The following is a 23328-nucleotide window of genomic DNA, read 5'->3' as shown; positions in this document are numbered from 1 at the left end:
CAGTAGGTCCAGGAGGATCCTTGTTCTGCCCTTCTCATTTGTTTTTACTTTCAATTGTTCGCCCTGAGGTGCTATTTCATCTCTTTCGTGGGGAAAAATCTTGAGAGCTTGGCATTTTCTGACCTACTTCACGATCTTTCCGGAATCCTCTCCTTGGAAACCACATTTTAAGGACAATAATAAGCTGGAGGTCATCCAAATCAAGTTAATCAGAATAGTGTTGAACTTTGAGATTATGCCATATATGGCTCTAGTAAAGGAAGTGGGAATCTTTAGAAAAGACCTGTGAGCAAAAGTAGGTTATGATGGATGGACTGTATGTTTAATGAGCTGTCATGTGGAAGCAGAATTATATTTGGACTGCTCAGTCTCACAAAATGGCCAAAAGGACTAAGTTGAACATACAAAGAGGCAGATTTATGCTGGACATAAGCAAAAATCCTAACACATAGTGTTATGAACTATCAAAAGTAGTTGATTTCCCCTTCCTAAATGATTTTAAAACAAATGCCAGATGATTATTGTTTTAAGATACATTGTAGAGGTGAAGCACTTTAGTGTTATCATACTGTGGCACATACTAGGCAATTAATGAATTCTTGTTGAAGTAATTTGCTTTCAAGTGTAGTTTGCATTAGATGCTCTTTGAGGTTGCATAAAACACTGGGATTTTGTGATTTGTGATTCTTAAGAAAACTAAGAGTTTGTTTCTAGTCCAATGATTGGAATTTTGGGGGCATGGAGGATGATGTTAGGAAATGAGGATGGAAAACTTCATCCAAAATTTTACTGCATGAATTTGGCATTATCTTAATTAATCTGTTTGATTTTTTTCTTAATGAATGAATAAAGAAAATGGAGGTCATTCTGAAACAGAAATAACTTCCCTCTATATTGTTATTAGCAGCATAATAGAATGTTCATTTTGTATTTTTCAAATTTTCCCATGTGAAAGCTGTATCAACATATCAAATTCTTTTTTAAATTAAAGGAGATTTCATTTACGTATATGAGAATAGACCATGAGCAAGACTTAATATTTGATTAGAAGAGGGGGAGGATAAGTATTTAGATAGTCTTCACTACATTCCTGGAACTGTACAAAGCTCTTTTCACAAATATCAAGTATTTACAAATAATATTTTAAAAATATTTACAACCCTTTCACCCAGCAATATCCCTTCTAGGACTGTATCCCAAAGAGATCATAAAAATGGGAAAAGGTCCAACACGTACAAACATATTTATAGCAGCTCTCTTTGTGATGGCCAAGAACTGGAAATTGAGGGGATGTCCATCAATTGGGGAATGACTGAACAAGTTGTGGTATATGAATGTAATGGAATACTATTGTGCTATAAGAAATTATGTACAGGAGGACTTCAGATAGCCCTGGAAAAACTTATATGAACTGATGCTGAGTGAAAGGAGCAGAAGAAGGAGAACATCATACATAGTAACAGCCACGGTGTGTGAGGACTGCTTGTGATAGACTTAGCCCTTCACAGCAATGCAAGGACCTAAAATATTCCTGAAGGACTCTTGAGGCAAAATGCCATCCATATCCAGTGAAAAAACTATGGAATCAGAATGCATAATGAAAGACAATATTTTCTCTTGTGTTATGTTTTGTTTTGGTATGGTTTTTCCCCTGGTTTCTCTCATTCATTTTAATTCTTCTATGCAACATGACTAATGTGAAAATATGTTTAATAAGAATGTATGTGTAGAACCCATATAAAATTGCATGTTATCTCAGGGAAGGAGGGAGGAGGAAGAGGGAGAAAATCTAAGACTTATGGAAGTGATTGTAGAAAACTGAAAACAGATTAATTTAAAAAAACCTTACAAATTATTTCATTTGATCCTTACAACAGCCGTAAGGTAGATATTATTATCACCATCTTACAGCCAAGGAAACTGAGGTAAACAGAAGTTAAAATGACTTTCCTAGGGTCACTTGAGTAGGTGAAGCAGTGGATAGAATGGAGGCCCTGGAGTCAGTAAACTTCATCATCCTGAGTTCGAATCTGTCCTTGGACATTTAGTAGCTTTGTGACCCTAGACAATTCATTTAATCCTGTTTGCCTCAGTTTCTTTATCTATAAAATAAACTGGAGAAGAAAATGGCAAACCACTTCAGCAGCTCTGCAAAAGAAAACCCCAAATTAGATTATGAAGAGTTGGACATAACTGAAAAACAACTGAAAACGGTCACAAAAATGTTAAATGCCTGAGTTCAGATTTGAACTCAGATTTTCCTGACTTCAGACAGAATGCTCTACTTACTACACACCAAACTGCTTAATACAAAGTCAATTCTTCACATATCAATTTTTTTACTTAAAAATCATTTCATATAATGGTAGATTAAAAACAATTCAGTATGCCTACAATTTATTATAGAATAAATGACTCCATTAGTGAGTTCTATTTAATGCAAGGGAGTTTGGGGAGTAGGAGATTAAGGAAAAATAAATCAATTTAAAGGCAATTTGAACTCTCAGGAGTACATGTGCTGATCATTATTAAAGCTGCTTATACTGGATTTGTTATATATCCTCAGAATCATATTGTATTTGTATGAACATCTCATCATGACATTATGAATAAAGTTCTAGACATTGAATATAAAAGAACTGAATTAAAATTCCACCTATGACATATACTTTGTACCATGGGTGAACCTTGGACGTTGGTAAATGATTTGCCAATAAAGGTCAGAAATGAAACATGAACCCAGGTTTTCCTGATTCTATCACTTCCTCCAAACAGCCTCTCTAACATAACAAAGGAGATCAAATTGTGCTTCTATATTTCAAAGATGCACTTTAAGTATATAATTACCATCAATGGCTTTTGCATTACTGATTTAATGTGTTCATGGCATTTTAATAAACTCTAATGTTTTGTCTATACATATAATTACTTTGTAAATTTTAATCTTATAGACATAAGTTTGGCTTAAAGATTTTTGTCAAATTCTTCAAAACAGTCAGCCTATAATTCTTTTTAGCAAACCTTAACTTAAAACTAAATTTATTTAATAGTCTTCATTTGTTATTCTTTATTCCCCCAATGGCTCTAAGCTCATTGGCATAGGTACTCCCAACAACAATATGGATTATCGTCTATCTGCGCTCTCTCACTGTCAGTAGCATTCGCTCATATTATCTTTCATGTTTAATGATCATAATATTGCAACTATTTTACTAATTTCACCAGTAAACTTTGTAGATTACCTCTTTTACATTCTTGAAAATGACTGATCTTTCAGAATTAGTTAAAATGATTAACAAATGCATTAAAAATCAAACTGTTCATTAGTGACTCAGAATCTTAGCCTGGAAGACATTTTAAATTTTCATCGGTTAGGCCATTTTTGTACTGCCTAGACCTGATTTGTTAGATGCCCAGCGGCTACCACCTCGTGGTTATCACACATTACCATGTCATTCATAGCCACTTCACCTAATGAATAAAAGTAGTGTTTGCAAAATATAGTATTCCCTCTGTTTTTGATAAGTACTTGAAAAGAATTTTCATCCATTTTCCTCTTTGGTTATATCTAAATAGAGATACTTTCCCCCCTTTATTTCTCCAGAAAAAGGTGAAGGACAGGGGCATATTACTTTTTTAATACATTTATCATAGAGAATTCAAGCCTGAGAAATAGAAATATATGAAACAAAATTTCAAAATCTTGATTCAATAAAATGGTGGAAAATTGAGTGCCCAAATGTTTTCATTGATTATAAATCATTACCATCTCAGCAGTTTTGTAAAAAGTTTCATTATTTTGTCTACTAAATCATTTTTTAAATAATTTTTCTGTAAATGGAAAGAATGATTTTAAAATAATTTTCAACTGATAATTTATTCTTCTGTGTCTTATTGCCACCTTGTGAGGATAAACTGAATTTTCCCTGCAAAAATCAAGTAAAATGCAGAAATTTGCTGCAAACCTGCTATGGAAACATTGATTCTTCATAATCATTACTGACAAAGGTCTTATGAAATTGAAGTGATTCAAAATAAAGGTTTAAATTCTTTACTGCTATATTTCTCTGGAATACCATTTATTGTAGCCATTTATTTTAGTTACGTAAAATATGTAAATATTTTATGTAATATTTATGTAAAATATGAATAAATGCACAGGAATAAATAAATGGATGGTTAGATGAATATTTATTAAGTGTTTATGTAAAAACAAATCTGAAGGCAAGTTTGAGATAATTAGCATCAATCTAGTATACCATAAACTCCTAATGAGTCTTATTCCATGTAGCCATTGTCACAGTGCTTCCAGATTTATCTTCTTTATTATTCATGCATCTGCTTGTACTCTTCCTCACCTAACAACTCTTCCCAAAGCAATCCTATTGCCAATAAAATAATCCCTATTTCTTAGATTGGTTTTCAAGTTACCCAACACTCTGAACCTTCTACACACACACACACACACACACACACACACACACACACACACACACACACACACATATCTTTTCAGCTTAATAGTGACCAGAACCAACTCTCCAAAGTACTTCCTGGACATGCCTGCATCATGTCACCTACGCGTCAGCCATCTTCATCCTCATCACTTCCCACCTTTACAATGATTTTTTTGTGCCTTATTTTGCCTAAACCAGGCCTTTATGTCAATTCCTCACCATTCCAGGGCATGAAGCCCTCTCACACACTTTCCCATCTCTAGATTTCCCATTAGAACGTAGGGTTCTTGAGGGCAGAGTTACTTGCTTGTTTATGCTACTTTCAGCAGCACTTGCTGCAGTTCCTAACATATAAGAGACACTTAATAAATGTTCTGCTATTCATTCATTCATTTGTCCATTACGTCCCCAATATACACTACAGTCAAACTAAAATATTTTCTATTTCGTATCCACATCAAGCATTGCCCTTCTTACAAGTAGGGAGATGTTACTTCCCACATATGGAATTCTCCCCTCAACCAAACTCTACATTTTGATATTTTGCTTTTTTCAAGGCCTGCCTCACACACATTATGCCCTTGTTGAAGTCTCCCTTGATTCCCTACATTTGGAAATACTTTTTCATTCCTTTACCATTTTATTTCTGTGAAGGTCTTATATGGGCAGGTAGGTGGCACGGTGCATAAAGCAGTAGGTCTAGAATCAGGAAGAATCATCTTCATTAGTTCAAATCTGGCCTCAGCTATTTATTTATCTGTGAGACTTTGGGCATGTCACAACCATATTTGGCTCACTTTCCTCATCTGTGAATGAGCTGGAGAAGGAAATGGCCAAACGTTCTAGTATCTTTTTCAAGAAAACATCAAATGGGGTCATGAAGGGTTGGGCATAATTAAATAATGAATGGTCTTATATTCACTTCTCTCCTAAAGTTATTGTCTATTTGAATAATATTATAGTTATCTCATGTATCACAGTAGGTTACTATAAGATGCAAGTAGGCGACAACTGGAAAAGTTCTTTAAACATGTTAGGGGATAAATAATTTTTGAAGGAATGATGGAGTGAGTTAGTGAGAGAATCAATGGATGTACATCTGCTCTAGATGTTTTCTTCTCCTATAGATAATTTGTTTATTTTGCAGAAAAGAAAGTGAAATGTAATTTGAGGAAAATCCTTGATACTTGGATAACTTTACTTTTGGTTTGATAAGGTAGTCGATCTTCCTGTCAAGGTTGTGATGGAAACAAATGTCAACTCTTGTCATAGCTTTATCTCTACATTAGTAATATGCTATATAAGAAACAACTAATTAAAATGTTCATTATAAAACAATACTTTGTTAAGATAAGACCTTGGATTTTCCAAAATTTGATTATTTAAATCAAGAAATAAAAGCTTCTTTAGGATAGTACGACTACAATTCATGCCAGATGTAGTCATTGTCACTTATCCTCAAGTAACCTGAAAAGATTCTTTTTGTGCCTTTGACCTTTCATCTCAAGCTCACAGTTTTTCCCTAACAGTCTTTGATGTCAGAATCTGTCAGCACCTGTAGCAGACACATCATCCCAAAAACAAGATTGAATGTTTGTACTTTTTAAAATGCCAGTCATTTTATCATCAAAGAATTTGGCTTTCCCTCCTCATTAGGATGGGTATTCCCAGAAAGTGTGACATGTGTTCTGAATATATTCTTAGGGGGAAAAGTCATCCAAAAGAGTCAATAATTGGAAAATATCATATCCAAAGCTCTTTTTGTTTTCATAGGCCAACATTTAATAGACTTTCTCTACATGTTTTATAACTTGTTATTATTGCACCAAGAAAAATAATTGTATTTCTTTGGACAGTGAGCTGTACTATATAAAATATGCATGAGATAGGGAGAAGGAGTATGGAGATTTGAAGGGATGGTAGGGAATGGACATTGTAAAGCAAAACTGGGAGAAAAATCAATAAAATTAAATAAATTAAATAGTTTATCTCTCTAACTATTTGAGAGACAACATACAAGAATAGATAAAAACCCAGTAAACTTAAATTCAAAAGACCTGTATTTGAGTCCTGGATGTGTCACTTAGTAGTTGGCTATATAACTTGGTTTTATCACTTAACCTTTCTGTGACAGTTTAATTTAATTATCTTAATTAAAAAAATAAAGTGCTACCCAACTCCCAGAGTATGAATATATGAAATCATTCTAAATCATGAAGTAGCATATAAATGTTGGGAATTATTCACCAACATATTAACTATTATTTCAGTAAAAAGTCACATATCAACTTCTGCCTTTTTAAGGAATAAAAGGTAACATTGCCTCTCTAAATATTACCTCTTAATATAAAAAGGCAGATGGCCCAAATGCAAAAGTATTTGTGAAATGTAGAATGTTTTATCACAACGTTTGTTACTTTCAAAGAGGACCAAGTACGATGATGATAAATTGGCATAGCTGATGAAAACACTACCAAGAGGATGATATTGAATATGTGCACTCTTTTTCCCTTAATCTACAAACCCACATTACAACAGATGTCTTCAACAATTTAAGTTCTGTTTACTTGAATATGAAGTTTCTGTTGCCTTAATTTCCTATTGCCTAATGAGGTAATCTTTGACTTAGCCACTTGGAATTCTTTTCATTTCATTTGATCATATATGAATAAATTGCTTTAAAATGAACTAAAATGGAATATTACATATTGTTTTAAATATTTCAATCCTATAATAATTCACAAAATAATAGTACAGACAGATAGAAAGACAGATAATTTTAATTGGATTCAAGTACAAACAAACCTAGAATAAGATTCTATATTGCTAATATTTTATATTAAACATGCAATGTGCTTTCTCCTAGATGAATAAGATAATTCTTCTTTCTGGTTGGACAAAAAAGGACTAGAAATGAAAGTCATTTTCTATATGCTCATTGAAAGCATTCTTAGGAAACTTCTAGTAGCAGATTGGACAACAAGAATGACGTCCCTCTTCATGTTCTTACATGATTTTGATATCCTTTACATAGGTTTCTTTATGTTGAAAGCAATTTTCCCACCTAGTTTGGATATAATGGTTTTTTTTTGTCATGAAGATATCTATTAATGTATTTTGTTTTTATTTTGTGGATCAATGTTATATCTTGGGAGAGGGGTTTGCAGGCAATAATCCAGTGTGTGGAAACAGTCCAGTTTCAGTACACTGTAAAAGCTGAGTTCTCCAAGATATTCCAAGTTTTATATTTATAGTACGGGATCTTTCATCTGTCTACTCCTGAAAGAAAATGTGTCACTGCAATGCAACTTTAGGCGCTATGGTACATCTTTCCATGTGTTCGGTAAGTACTGTGTTTTTGCAGCATGTAGTAAATACTTAAGTTTTTCACATAATCTACTTTGATCACTAAAACTAGAGTCCTAAAGGATAACTTCTGTAGCAATATATGGTAGCAGATCTAGTCCTGAATCACCGCCATAAACTCTTCAATGTCCAGACAAGTATGATGTGGCCATTTGTTAAGCGCTCCCTTGACAACACATAGTTGTCTGAATACATGTGGACGTTGCCTGTTGGAGAACGTTTAATTCCATTCTTTAATCTTTTGCAATTAATAAGATTATCTCAGAAGTTATTTTTTCATTACATTCACCAAATCCAATGGTGAGTAACTATTATCAACCTTTACTATTACTTTGTGAATCGATATGTGTACATCTTTAAAATATTTCTATATGTTTTTGCCCTTTTTATGTGATCTGAAAATGTCTCTAACTTTCTTCTTGTTTTAAATAAAGAAATGAAAATCTTTCTAAATCTATGTTGCAGGTGGTTGTTTCATTTTATGGTTCTGAGAGAGAATATTAAAGCAAATTTAACATAGGTGTTAACTGCTTTAAACATGTTCTCATTTAACTTCTAATTTCAGAATACCAATAAGTCCAAGTTCTTGATATTTTAATGCTTTATGTGCCTTGCCCAGAGGATACCAATGTGTATAATTATACAATATAATTATGCCAATAATTATAATTATATATGATAATTATACACCTACATCAATTGGTTCAATGGAACCTACAAATTTAAACTTGAAGCATACAGGCTCTGGTTTTGCTTAGCATACATTAAGAATTTCACATTCCAAATTATATTTTTATATCCTTAGAGAAAGCTTCTATGAAATGAAGATGATTAATATTCTTTTCCATAGAGTCATATATCTTGATACCATCCATGAACATCAAGGGATTAATAACATGGCTTGTTAATAATAAATGTAATAGCACTTTGGGCAGCTTGTTCTGCAATTTCCAACTCAATAAAAAATTATAATACAACTGGGATTTTTTGACACACCTTTTTTAGTTCTCAGGTGACATTGTTTTCTTCTAAAAGTATATGAACACATGTGCATGTATTTTATGTTTATATATGTAAACATATATAATATATTAACATTAAATATTTTTTTCATAAAGTATACAACAATGCAATTGGCCTGAATTTTGAGGGGTCATGGTTGCTCTCATCTTTTAGTAATAGCTAAAGTTTGGGCTGCATCTTTTGAGGAAAAATTAATTTAGACTCGTCTGAGCTAAAAATGTTAGTGTTTTTCCTCATAATTCATGAATTACTGTCAAGAATTTAAGATAATACTTATGCATCTTATTTGTCTCTGTCACTTTCTAGCATTGCAGAGAAGGTAAATTTTCAATTAGCTCTTTGAACATAGGCATTCTTTATATGAGGTATGTGCAAGCTTTCTATTTGATAATTTAATTCAACTTGTTTTTGTTGAGTTAGATACCAAAAGACGATGTTGGTGACCATACACTTTCCATACTCTCTCCCTGATTTTTTTCTTCATCTCATTTTCTTTATTTGTCTTTAAATTTATAATTGGTGGTAAATAATTATTTGTTCTTTGGGTTGCTTTGAATCCTTGCTTTATCTTAAACTTCTGGATTTTGCTTTCAATTATGAACAGAATTAAGAGTTTCTGATATATTTTTTTTCTAGACTCTTTTCTGTATATTTTGTTTTTCTTTCTTTTTATTGAGCAATATAACATACAAGTCTGTATACCAACTAAATATTGATTTAATTTCCCAATGTCTTTCCACAGACCTTTAACAGCTCTGTCAAATCACTTTTGCCAAAGTAGCTTTTGACATTTGTTCTCAAGCATATTCCTTCATAGCTCCAAATTTGTATTTATCATTCTTATAGTGACAGTGAGCTACTGTATCTCTTGCTATGTGCAGGACCTACACTCTTTCTATACTTTTTGTCAAATACTGTCAAAACTTTTATTTCTTGATGTTTCTTGCATAAAATTAGAATTAGTGGTTTGGGGTATCATTTATCTGATAATTAATTTTATTTTATCAAACTCAAAAAGAACTTTTTTGGAATTCCATTGTAATTATGCCCATATTATTGTCAAAATCATCTGATACTGTCATTTTTTGTCTTCTACTTTGTTATTAAATGCAATTTTGGAATCTGCATTGAATTTTTATCCAATCTACAGAACTTTCAAATTGTTTCTTTGAAAATTTAAGTAACTTCTCAATTTTATTTCTTATTTTGTCTAATCTAGGATTGGGTATGCAATTATTTTCTATGATTGTCCTGAACTGGTCAGTATCTCCATAACACTGTTACTATAGAGTTGAGTTCCATTAACAAAGGCAGTATGAAGCTCTTGCTTATAATTAGTTAAATTTGGTTCTAATATTATTACAATATAGAACTGGCAACAGCAGGAAATGTCTCTTGCAGAAAATTAGATATTATCTGAATCATGAAGGAAGACGGAAGCTAGGTGGTGAAGACAAAGAAAAAAAACATTCCAGGTATGGAAGATAGCCAATGAAAAGGCAGCATGTAGAGGGAGTGCTGTGTGAAAGGAATGGCAAAAAGATGAGTGCTGCTGTATTGTAGAGCATGGGGAAGGAAGCAAAATGTAAAAAACAAAAACAAAACCTGGAAAGGTAGAAGGAGGGTCAGTGCTATTACCTCTCGCAAACTACAGATATTCAGAGATGTTAGTAACTTGCACAGACTCACATAGGCTAAGAGGATTTGAAGTCAGGTCTCTAGATTCCAAATTCAGTACCCTATCTTACTAAACAAGCAAATTGTTCATTTTTTCCTTTGTGAGGGAATCAAGAAAAGGGTAAAGGCCTTGGGTGAAGAGAAGGAAAGTGAGAAGGTAACCCCCCCCCCGCGCCATTTCATATCTTATATTTTTGCCTAGATCCAGCCCTGTCTGCAATGACTCCATTGAGAGTTTTTGGTTAAACTACTACCATTTCTTTCATCCTACTGTTTTAATTGGAAAAAAAAATTTATAAGTATTGCTTGTTTCCCCATCTTAAAGGGCAAAATCAACTTGTTTCTCTGCGTTAGTCATAATTATAGCACAAAACATTCTACCAACTTTTCTGTAGAAACAAAACTAGTAATATATTAATAGATTTGTCAAATAACATAGATGTACACTAAGTTAATGTCTCAGGAAATAAGGAACAAGCCAGTAATTAATAAGGAATATATGTTATGGCAAGAGAACTAAATATTATGAATGTTTGTTATTTAGTATCCTCTTTATAGAATTTGGGGATGATGACAAAATTTTGTTATTCTTTCAAAATATTTGCTGAACATGAGTGCACATACAAATGCCACACATCTATTTATTTCAACCATAGTGTCTCTTGTTTATACGTGGCAGTTTGTTAAGCTCAAAAGAATAGTAGACCAAAGGAAAATGTCTATTTTAACAGGCAGAAAACAGCTAGTTACTGCTTCAGGAGTATTTTCAGCATCAGATGCCTGTGTGCATTGAGAACATCAAGCAATTAGAGCCAAGGTAAAAAATTGATGTCAAATTAGGAGAACGAATACCAGGTACTATGTTCAATAAGAACAGCTAAAAAGCAATCTATTGAAAATGCTACTTTAATTTTAAAATATCTGTTTCAAATTGTCAGCTCTGAAAAATGAGGAAATTGACTGCATTTGACCAAAAGGCACATGGAATAAATATGTACTAAAAAGAAACATATTTTTGTGCTCTCTGACCCTAAAACCACACTTTCAAAAAAAATTACATTTTCTTTTGTACTAGTATATTAAATTGCTATGAATAATTAATAGCTAGTATTTTATAAAACCTTAACAGTTACAGAGTATTTTCACATATTATTTCATTTGACCCTTCTAACAACCGTGGCAGATGCCCATTTTACAGATGAGGAAATTTTAATTGAGAGAGGTCAGTGACTTGTCCATGGTCACAGAGCTAGCAAGTGTCTAAAGCATAATTTGAATTTGGATGTCCTGACTCCATATTCAAAATTCCATTCCCTGCACTACCTTTCTGCTAATAATTAAGCGCAACTTCACAAGTATTAATATTTCAGGGGAATCAAAGGGAGACATAAGGTAGGTCTAAGTAGACTGAAAAATCTTATCCATGATTAATAAAACATAACTTGTAAGTTGCCATCATGGAGATGTAGGGTTGGAGGAAAGGCAGGCAGACAAATAATCTGTAAACAGTAAGGGATACCAGACAGATGTCCTCAAGACAACAGTGGTAGCCATGAAATAAAAAAGAGAGTGAGTGCTCCAGCATTCTAGGGTCTTCTATGAAGAATTTATGGAAAGATATAAAGAAGAGCTGGCTAAAATGAAAAAGTAGAGGTAGATTATAATCTGTACTACTGCAAAGCATACCCCATTTATGACATCATAGATTCATCAAAATTTGTGATTCATTAATACACATATATGTACATAAGTGATGAAGTCTGAATCCGTACAAAAATGAAATATGTTTCATGATTCCTCTATAACTCTCTATATTGACCTTCTAGTGTAAAATACTTACATGAGTCAATCAAATATTTTTCATATGAATTATTCTCAAATTCCTTCTTTTTTGAGGGGAGTGAGAACACAATGCTAAGTTATCCTTGCTTTATCTCAGGAAAATTGTAACAAGGGTGAGCTAAAACTGAGACCACAATATTTGGTCACCACAATTTGCCATTTTCTTTATCTTACTCCAACTCCAAAAGTCCTGGTACTAGATTTCAGATGATCATTTAGAAGAACTCTGGTAAACTACCCTGAACAAATTTCATATTGCCAATATGGACAATTTAGGGATTACAGAAACATTTTGTAGCCCAATGCTTCAAACTCAGTGGTTTGGATTTCTGTAGTGAATACTTATTCATATGAATGTGCAGAGCTATATTTAAGATGTCAAAACCTTTCCAACAATCCATATCTCTTGAATTGTAAGACAAAAAAAAAAAGATTAATTATACTTGAAGCTTTCTTAAATTACTTGATTCACTTACAGTTGCCTAAACAGCTCCCAAACAGGGGGTAAAAAAGTCAGGTACATGATATATAATTTTAAAGGTCATACCATATCCCACTGTAGTGAGTCCCAAATGCTTCATTCTGTTTTTCACCAGTTCAGCAAGCTCCTGCCTTTCTGATCTCCTATATAGGTTCAGTCGCTGTTGGCTTATTTTTTCAGCTGTTTTACCAGAGTGCTTTGGAACTTTTCTACTGAGTCGACGTGCCCATTGCATGCTCTTTCGTCTCAGCAATGGGTGGTCTGACTGGTCGCTAGATGTCGAATTGCGATGGTTGTTGCGGTGGTGACTTTGTTCTTTGCTATCTTTGGTGTCTTCCCAGTCTTCTACACTGATTGATATTTGTGACTATAAAAAGAAATTAATGTTAATAATTAGGTCTGTTGAAATACAGATTTTTAGAAATTATAATCATAGCCTTTATTTAGGATAATACTGAGCAGTTGGATTCTGAAACAATTACACAGGAATAATGAGAACATCAACTCAAAGAGCAAAAAACCCATTAATTAATACTTCTTACTATTCTGTTACTGAAAATGTTTTTGGAAGCAGACCTTTTAAACTTTCAGTTGCATGAACCAAATGAAATATCTTTGCTCATTGAAAAAGAAGGTTTGATCTTCTTTAAAGATTTTAATTGTTGAACTGTGCTGCTGCCTCATGATGACAAATTGCTAAATTTTAGAATGGGCAATTGAAACAAAGAAATATGAGGCATTTCATTTCTGAATTAAAATTATTTCCTACTAATAGATTTAATTAAACATACTTTTAATATCCAACTGATCTTTAAAATGACTAAGAAAATGAATTATTAGTGGGATGGAAATTTTGGTTAAAAAACAAACAGATGTACTTTTTGTATATTTAAAACACAGAATGTATATTTTAACATATAGAATATGCATATTTTCACAAATTTCCCCTCTAATGTAACCTATCAAACTAGTTACTGTGTACATATTACCCAATAGTAACTTCCCAGTACATAGGTGCATCAATCAATAATCAAACACTGAACCATTTCTGTCCGCTATAACCTAGCAATAAACCAGTCCTCACAGGTGTGGGCACACACTCACACACACACACAAACACACAATTAAATTAACTTTCAGAGAGAATAAAACTCAGAATTACAGCTAATTTGCTTATGGGTTTTCCCAATTATAGACATTAATAGGATATTATTACATAACAGTATATGTTGATAAGCATATTATTTGATACCAATTTAACTGTGATCAGAAAACTTCTTTGTTTTGGCCCAGACATGTGATTTCATCAGTGTTAGGAGATACCACAAAAGTAATCTACCACTACTTTTGTATGTTTCAAAACACTTTAACGTAATCCCTTATTTTCTCCTCTATTCTAATTTCTTATGAAGAGGTGTCTATTCTCCCCAAAATCAAAACCTCAATCCCTTCCTTCCTATCATCTCCAGCAGACAGACTATGTAGGCATCCCCAGGTCCCTTCTTAATGTTCAGTCTTTTCCTATCTACTGCTTCCTCCCCTATTATAGTATAAGTATGCCTCTCTCCTCTTTTCAGAAAAACACAACACAAGCAAACCCACACTAGATCCTGACATCCTAACAATCTATCATTCTAAACATCGGCTCCTTTTCATAGTCATTGACTCCATGCTCACTGTTCTCATTCACTTCTCAAACTTGTAATTGGGCTTCTGACTTTATTACTCCACTGTTTACTTTTTCCAAAGTTATTGATGATCTCTTAGCTTCCAAATCTGTCATTTCTCAGTCATTATCCTTCTTAACTCCTTAATTTCTCTTCAACATCCAACACTTGATAACAGTTGCCTTCTCACACTGTAAATTCATACCACTCCTGTGATCCCTACCTTTGATTGGCTGGTGTATCTGAAAATTTTCATTTTAAAGAAAGAACCCAAGGTCAGCCATGCCTTCTAGGCTCTACGCCAGATGTTCCTTCATAATCCCACTGGGGTCCCCCCCCCCCACATCAACTTTTTAACTTCCTTTTATGTATTTATTTCCTCCATTAGCTTGTGAGTTCCTTAAGAGTCAGAATTGTCTTTTTATTCTTTTGCATTTTTTTCACCAGCATATAGCACAGTGCCAGACATATAATAGATGTTCTATAAATGCTTTTTGACTTCACAGCCAATTTTTCCTTTTAGATACTTTTTACTTGCTGGGTTTTCATGACATTCCTATATCTTTTTTTCTCTTCCTGCATCTCCAACTACTACTCCTTTTCAGACTCCTTTGCTGGTTTATCTTCAATATCATGATCACTTACTGTGGTTCTACTTTAAGGCTTTAAAGCCCTATTCTATTATCTCTACAGTTTCTTTCTCAGCGGCGTGGTAAGTTCTCACTGAGACATGATCAGGGCCTGAATTTAGGTGGAGGTCCTATAAGGAGGGAAAAGAGGATAGATATGGGATGTTGTGTAGGAAAAAAAAAATAATACAAGATTTTCTTTGACAGATCTATGTACAAAGATCTATATCCATAGAAATACCCCTAGATTCTGCCTACAGGAACCTCTAACATCATAACCACAATATTTACACTTTTTTTTTAAAGATTTTAACATGGATCTTTTGAAATTTAGTCTGCTTTAGCCATTCTCAGGGCAAGAGTTACCTAGACACATGGTTACTCTCTCCACTAATGCAGGTTACAACAGAATAGATAATTTTCAAGTTTCTGAGAAGGAAAATTCCATCGCTGTTCATCCAATTTGGCAATAAGCTTTTCCAAATTTATTTAGACTCATCCCTTAAATTACAGGGGTATCAATTACTGGGGCAGCTAGGTAGTACAGTAGATAAAGTGCTACACCTAGGAGTCAGAAAGTCTCATCTTCTTGAGTCCAAATCTGGCCTCAAACACTTATTAGCTGTGTGACCCTGAGCAAGTCACTTTAACCTACTTATCGCAATTTTCTCAATTTAAAATGAGAATAATAATAACACCCTAACTTCTCAGATTCTTGTAAGAATAAAGTAAAATAATTTTGTAAATAGCTTTGCAAACTTTAAAATGTGTGTGTGTTTTAAAATTTACTTCCTATTATATACTAGGCATTTTAACAGGCATTGAGCATACAAATGGAAAACTGAGATATTCCTTGCCCTCAGAGAGCTTACACTCTACTATATGGGGAGGGGGAGATATCCAATGCATATTTGAAAATCATAGGAGCATTAGTTCAGCGATCATAGGAATTAAGAATGGAAACATAGGAAGATAGATTATCATGTTCTTTGTAATAGAAATGGTGATATGAATTTATTACTCCTTGAGTCAGCAGGAGATAGGTAGGGGAGAGTCTACTACATGAAGCAGATATGACAGAAGGGAAAGTCCTTATATGGATTAGTCCCTGGCCTTCTGGTAGATGGCTCCATGGGATGAAACAAGGTCTAGCAGTCTGGTACTGTCTGAGTTTCAATGATGGATGAATTCCAAAGCTGAGCATATTATCTCTGCAGGGTCAGGGCAGTTCAAGGTCTATGGAAGTCTAGGTCATCAGGATCATTACTTCTGATATGAACAGAATGAGAAGGCAACAAAGACAACAAGATGCCCACACTGCTAGGCTCTGCTGTCCTGTTCAAAAAAAATTTAGGCAAATATCTACATGTATTGTATTTTATAATGCCTTTATACTTTGTATTTTTTTTTTCACTAATGAAAGATTTTTTTTAGAAATTGAGATCAATTTCTTCAATAGTGGTAGTTCCTACTGAGTTCCCTTAAAGCATTGTAGATAGGCACTTGCTCTGCAATTTATAATCTTAATGAATTGCCTGGAAATCTAGCAGGCAAAGTTATATACCATGGTTCACACAGAAAGACATAAGGCTTGAATCTAGGTCACGGTAATTCCAAGGCCAACTTTCTATCTACTATGTAAAATCCTGTCTCTCACTAAAGGGATATCAAACAGTACTACAACTCCACTCTTTTCACAGTGCTTTTCTTCTCCGTTCATTACCTTACCTCCTTATTAGTTTCTTGTATTTAAAAACTATCTTCAAGGAGCCAAGACTTCAGGACAACCTTAGAAACAAGAGTAACTATTTTTATTCCCAAAATAACTCTACAAATTCATGTTATTTCATATGTTGTTTCCTTGATGATCTATGGTCATGAATGCTAGTTTGTAAAATATATCAGATGATATTCCATACTTTGGGAAAAAAATTGATCATTTTCCCAGAAAAAAAAAAAACTACAACCAAATTTTTCTCTTGATTCAATTTTATCTCAATTTTTCATCAAGTAACTATTCATGCTGTATTTTTTGGCAATCTGTGAAACAATGTGGCATTTAAAAAATAAATCATTTAAACCAGCCATTTGGAAGTCCGTTTTGGATTTTGGATTTATAGGTCACTTAAGAATGGTTCTATGACTTTTAAACAAATTTAGAAGGTGTTATCTGATTTTTTACTTAAGATAGTCAAAAATGTCACTGACAGGGGAAGAAAAGAGATAGATGATGTTTCAAGATGAAATAGTTTCAAAGAGGAAAGAAAGCTACAGCTTATCATTTGCCTCTAATCATATGTCAAAGCTTCCCTAAAGTGTTTTGGAAAATGTAAAGTCCAGTGACAGCACAAACTAGTACGAAGCTACTTTGAGAGATCATGTGAGTTTAAGTTCATGTATCACCATCTCTAAACCACTCCAGTCAGACTAAAAAAAACTATTTGATTTTCAGAGATCACCATAAAGGAGATTCCACAACTTTTCTCAAGAAATAAATTATGTACTTCATCACTTATTTAAGTATAAAGTATAGATGTTTGGTAAACAGATGTTTGCTTAGAAATTCTATTCACTTATTGCTTGAAATCATAAACATAGCAGGACATTGTTAGATCATCAGGTCCAGACTCATGTTGTATGTTCAGAATAGGTTCCTCCATAAAAATTCCCAAGGAAAATAACAACTCTCTCTTCACCCCCCACACAGCTTATTCTGATGTTTGAATAATCTAGAAGCATTAGAAAGAACAGAGTTCTTAAACTTGGAAGATTTAATTTTAAGTTTCAGTTTTACCATTTGCTTTGATAATGTAATTTCTCTTCATTAGGTGTCAGAGAGAGGGTGATAAGACTAATACTGAAAGCAAAGAAGAGTGTAATGGATAGAAACTTGTACTGAATCAAGAAGGTTCAATTCCTGCTTCTGATACATACTGTCTTTTTTGACCCTAATCAAGCATTTTATAATTTTAGGGCTTTAAGTCAGTTCTTTATTTAAAACAGTACATTGTAGAGAAGGAGAGGATCTATATTGTTAATGGAATATCCTCACTTGGATTTTTTCAAATTCACAAGACTGGTAGGGGAAAAATATGCTTCTACTTACCTTTAAAGGTATGTGACACATTTGATCACATTTTTCTCTTGGATACTTTCTATTCTTTCAGTTTCCACGACAGTACTCTCTCTTGGATCTCCTCATCTCTGCAACAACTCCTCAACTTTCTTCTATTGGATTTTCATCTATGTCACACTGAGTAACGTTTTTTGTTTTTTTGTTTTTTTGTAAGCTTCTCTCCTGGACCCCCTCTCTTGTTAGTCTATACTTTTTCATTTGTTGATCTCATCAATTCCCTTGGGTTTAATTATTATGTTTATGCAGAAGATCACCACATCTATATATCTAATTATTATCTTTCTCCCAGCTACAATCATATATCCACAACTATGTTTTGTATATGTCAAATGAGTGTCCCATTGTTGTCACAAATTCAATATATCCCAAACATTAAGTATCTTTGCTTTTTTAGCCATTCTCTCTTTTGAATTTCCATTTTATCCTTAAGGATATCACTACGTATTAATTACCCCAGACTTAAAAACTCAGCGTCATCCTTGAAGGACCCGCACTCATTCCACATAACGAATACATTACTAAATCTTGTCATTTCTATCTTCAAAACATCTATGATGTGTCCCCTTCTCTCCAGTCACACACAACTGCAACCCTTGTTCATATCTTTATCACCTCTTACCCATAGCATTGCAATAGTTCTGATTCATCCTCCATTTAGCTGCCAAGGTGAATTTTCTAAAGCATAAATCTCATCATTTTGCCCTTCTGCTCATTGAGCACTAGTAACTTGCTCTTTCTTCCAGAATAAAATATAATATTCTCTGTTTTTCATTAAAATTCTTCTATCTGGCCCCTTCTTGCTTTCTTAGTTTTGTGACTCTAAGTCCAGCGCTCTATCTATTTGACTACCTAGCAGCCCCTAATGAGTGCAGCATACTTAATGTTTGATGTAATTCAATAGTGTGAAGTAGAAGCTAAAAAATCAATATAATTTCAGACAGACAGGTCTTCCAGGAGCAAAGAGGTAAAAGGTTTCACTGTACATATGGTCCTTCTTAGTCAGATTAATTCCCAGTATTTTTATGAGATAATATATGTAAAGCATTTTACAAAACTAAAGATATTAAATAAATACTAGCCATTATTCTAAAATTATACATACCATGCAGGGGTGGGGAACCTGTGGGCTTGAAGCCACACATGCCTCTCTAGGTCAGGTGCAGACTTTTGACTGAGTCCAAACTTCATAGGACAAATTTCCTTAAATAAAGGATTTGTTCTGTAAAACTTAAACTCAGTCAAAAGGTCACATTGAAGGGCCTAGAAGGTCACAAGTGGTTGGGAGGTTGCAGATTCCCCACCCCTGCATGACAGAGTTAAGACCTAAAAGTGATGAAGGATATCAGTTATCAAAGCTAAGCTACATCTCTCTCTCCCCCTCCCAAAAAACAGAACAAGGGATAATTATTTGGTTTGCTTTAATAACAATTATCTTTCAAATGGCAAAAAAAAAAAATGATAATAGGATCTTAGTTATTCTGAATCTTATTCTGATCAAGGGGGAGCTGGTTGCTAAAGTTAAAAGTTTCCCCCAAATTTTGGTAGATCAGGAGAAAGAAGTAGGGTATAATGATACATAGTCTAGATTTTGAGAGAACAAATTCAGTAGCTTCGCAGGAAAAAAAAAATAAAGTATTGTATAGCCTAAGATATTGTAGAAAAGCCTGCCCCAGAAGAATAGGAAGTTTTTAAGAAATTAATTCTGATGGCACAAAAAGAAATAGTTATAGTATTTATCTATCTGGCTTTTGACCTCATTCAAGTTATACTGCATTCTTCAAAGTTGCCAATAATCTCATAATCGTCAAATCAAATGGCTTTTTTCTTTATCCTTCTTGACCTGTCTGCAGAATTGGTGAAATTGTTGATTACCTCTCCTGCTAGTTAGTGATCTTGACTCTGATCTCCCTTTGTTTTCTTTTCTGATCATTCCTTTGTTTCTTTTGTCGGATTACTATCCTGACCACATTCATTGACTATGTAGAGCAAGACTCTGTCCTGGGTCCTTTTATCTCTCTAAATTTTTATTTGGTAACCTTATCAGCTACCATGAGTTTAATGATCATCTATATGTAAAATATTCATAGATAATACCCTATTTACTCTCATTGGCTCCAGAACTAAATTATTGATCTCCTATTGGATATTTCAAACTGAATTACTATACACGTTTCACAGTATGTCCAAAATAAAAGTCACTGTCTTTCCTACACTTCTCAATGTCACTATTTTTGTTGCGGGTCAGTTAACCTTGTTTGAAGCATAAATATTTGAAAAGAATCATTGACAATATTAATGAGACCATAAAAAAGGTTTATGGAGAAAAGTGAATAACTTGGCTGAGAATATTTTAATCGGAATGATAAAACACATAATCTCATTTTAAATATTGACATTTTCCTATAAGGACAATAAAGGAGTTGACTCTTTCACATCACAAAATGTAATGTTAATCCAACAAGCACTTATAAAGCGCCTACTATGTGCTAAGCCACTGTGCTAAGTGGTGGTTTTAAAAAGAGAAAACACATAAAAGCCCTTGTCCTCAAGGAATTTATAGTTGACATGAGAAATCAAAATGTAAACAGATAAATATATAAATAATAATTTGAGGAGGGAAGAGGAAGTACTAAAAATTAAGGGAATCAGGAAAGACTCTGGTGAAGGATAACCTATAGCCAAGTCCTGAATGAAACCAGAGCTTCTAAGAGTTAGAGGTGAAGAAAGAGTATATTCTAAGCATGGCGTATTGACTGGGCAAAAAGCAAAGAGTCAGTACATAGAATGATGAGTTTGGGTAACAGCAAATGGATCAATTAGGCGGAAATATAGAGGGAAGCTGTGTGAAATAAGTCAAGAAAGTACACTGGATCCAGATGGTCAAGTTGAGGAGTTTTTATTGAATCCTAGAGGAAAATGGGAGACATTAAGGTTTCTTGGGCATGGGAGTGACATTGTCAGACCTATGGTTTGGATTATTAATTACTTGGAAGATATATGATTAGTGTATTAGAGAGGAAACTGGAACTCCAGTTGAGAGGATATTTAAATAAGGTCTGAGTGATGAGGGCCTGAACTGTAATAGTGACCATCTGATTTGAAGAAAAAAACAAAGGAATGCATGTAAAATATGTTTTGGAGTTTGAATTAAGAAACATTAAATATCAGAACCTAAGAGAAAGGGAAGAATTAAAGATGACTCCAAATTTATAAAATGGTATGACTGAAAGGATGATGTGACCTGGACCATAAATAGGGAACCTTGGAGGGTAGATATATTTGGCTGGGTTGTTTTTGTTTGTTTGTTTTGTTTTGTTTCATTTTTTTAAGATCTGCTTTGGATATGTTGAGTTTGAAGTGTATATTAAGGAGGAGTTGTCTGATAGCTATTGATGATAATATGGAATTCAGGGAAGAAACTAAGACTGAATAGATTCCATAGTCATAAAATTAGAGATAATTGAACTACTAGGAACTGATAAAATCCCAGAGAGGGGAAGTAAATAGAAATACAAATGCTGTAAAAATGTCTTGGAGTATAATCATGCACAGGGGGTGGGACACGAATGCAGCAAATGGAAATGGATGCAGCAAATTAGACAGAGAAGATATAGCCAGACAAAAAGGAGATTTAGGAGAGAATATTCAGGAGGAAGGGATGTTCAACAGATTCAGATACTACTGACAAGTCAGGAAGAGTGAAAACTGAGGAAAGATTATCTAAATTTAGCAATTAAGATATATTAATCATTGAGGTCAGAAGCCAGATTGCAAGAGTTTGAGAAGTAGGAGAAGAGGAAATGAAGGCAATAAATGTATTATTCTAACAAGATAAAAACATCATGATATACACCAAGAGCCAACACTAATTTGCCAAGTCATATATTCAATAGAAGAGGGAAGGTAATTACATATAAGATAATAAATCTCATTGATTTTACAGGTAATGATCTGAATTCTGTATCCTAAAGTTTGTTTTTCTTTTTAACATAGTGAGATGTGTGTGTGTGTGTGTGTGTGTGTGACCAACCACATTAAAAGTGCAGGATTATGTTTAATTTAGAGACAAGAAGTATAATTGTTTGTCTATAATATGGTTGTCTAAAAGAGAAAATTTTAGAGAAGAAGATGAATGAAAAACAAGAATTAATATACTTAGGAAATAAAAGCACCATGAAAGTAAATATTTAACATATAAAATAGCAGTAATGATATTTTAGACTTTTTTCAATTCTCATTGCAAGTAAATAAATTTGTAAAAAACATTCATCTATTTTACATCTGAAGCTAGGAATAAAGGTTGAATATCAAAATTATTCAATGACATATAACATGGTTAAACTTTGGAAAAATATATCATGCAATCACATCTACACATGATGACACACATACACACACAGTTGAGGTATGGATTTTCCATGGCAATTGTCTAATCCAAAGCTTCTTTTTTCCCTTTTCATAATACTCTTTTTAAAAATTTACAGTAGTTATTCAAAATATTTTAAGTGTCACTTCCTGAAGTAAATCAACTAATTAAATTGATTAAAAATTAATGATTCTCTATGTCAGGCATTACCATTAGTTGTATTTTTTTCTGGAAACTTGACACAATCATATATCATATGTCCATTCAAATATATCTATATCATTCATACATTTTTATATATGTGTGAATGTTAAATATGTAAATTCTTATATGAATACATATCATTAAAACTCAATAACATGGATGTTATACAAGTATTTTATTATATAGTTATAAACTTTAGAATACTAATTTGATATTGGTGTAAAGAGCTATTTGTCAACAATGTTGCCCACCTTGTATAGTTTAATACATAATAAACTAATTTATAAATGTCTGATTCAACCATCTATTTTCCTGAGTCCAAAGTCCTAAAGCACTTAATATAAATGGAAATCAGAAAGAAATTATAATTCTGGCTCACAAAATATCATATCTTCCAGTCTTTTGATTATAACTTCTTCTATGTGCTTATACATAATTGTTTACTAATCAAGGTCCACATCAAATATGGAGCAGATAATT

At 33.2% G+C, this 23328-nt stretch overlaps 1 protein-coding gene across 8 annotated transcripts in view; it reads right to left on the bottom strand.

Moving 5' to 3' along the window:
* KCNT2 (potassium sodium-activated channel subfamily T member 2) overlaps positions 1-23328 on the bottom strand; it is a 528526-nt gene that overhangs the window by 18155 nt on the left and 487043 nt on the right. For all 8 annotated transcript variants that reach the window (XM_072648322.1, XM_072648328.1, XM_072648323.1 and 5 more), the window contains one exon: positions 12913-13213. In XM_072648322.1, coding sequence (XP_072504423.1) covers positions 12913-13213 — 301 coding nt within the window. The remainder of the gene's footprint in view (positions 1-12912; positions 13214-23328) is intronic.

The sequence above is a fragment of the Notamacropus eugenii genome, chromosome 2, assembly GCF_028372415.1.
Source record: "Notamacropus eugenii isolate mMacEug1 chromosome 2, mMacEug1.pri_v2, whole genome shotgun sequence".
NCBI classification, from domain to species: Eukaryota; Metazoa; Chordata; class Mammalia; order Diprotodontia; family Macropodidae; genus Notamacropus; species Notamacropus eugenii.
The sequence above is the reverse complement of the archived record's forward strand: the minus strand, read 5'-3'. Positions and strand labels throughout refer to the sequence as shown.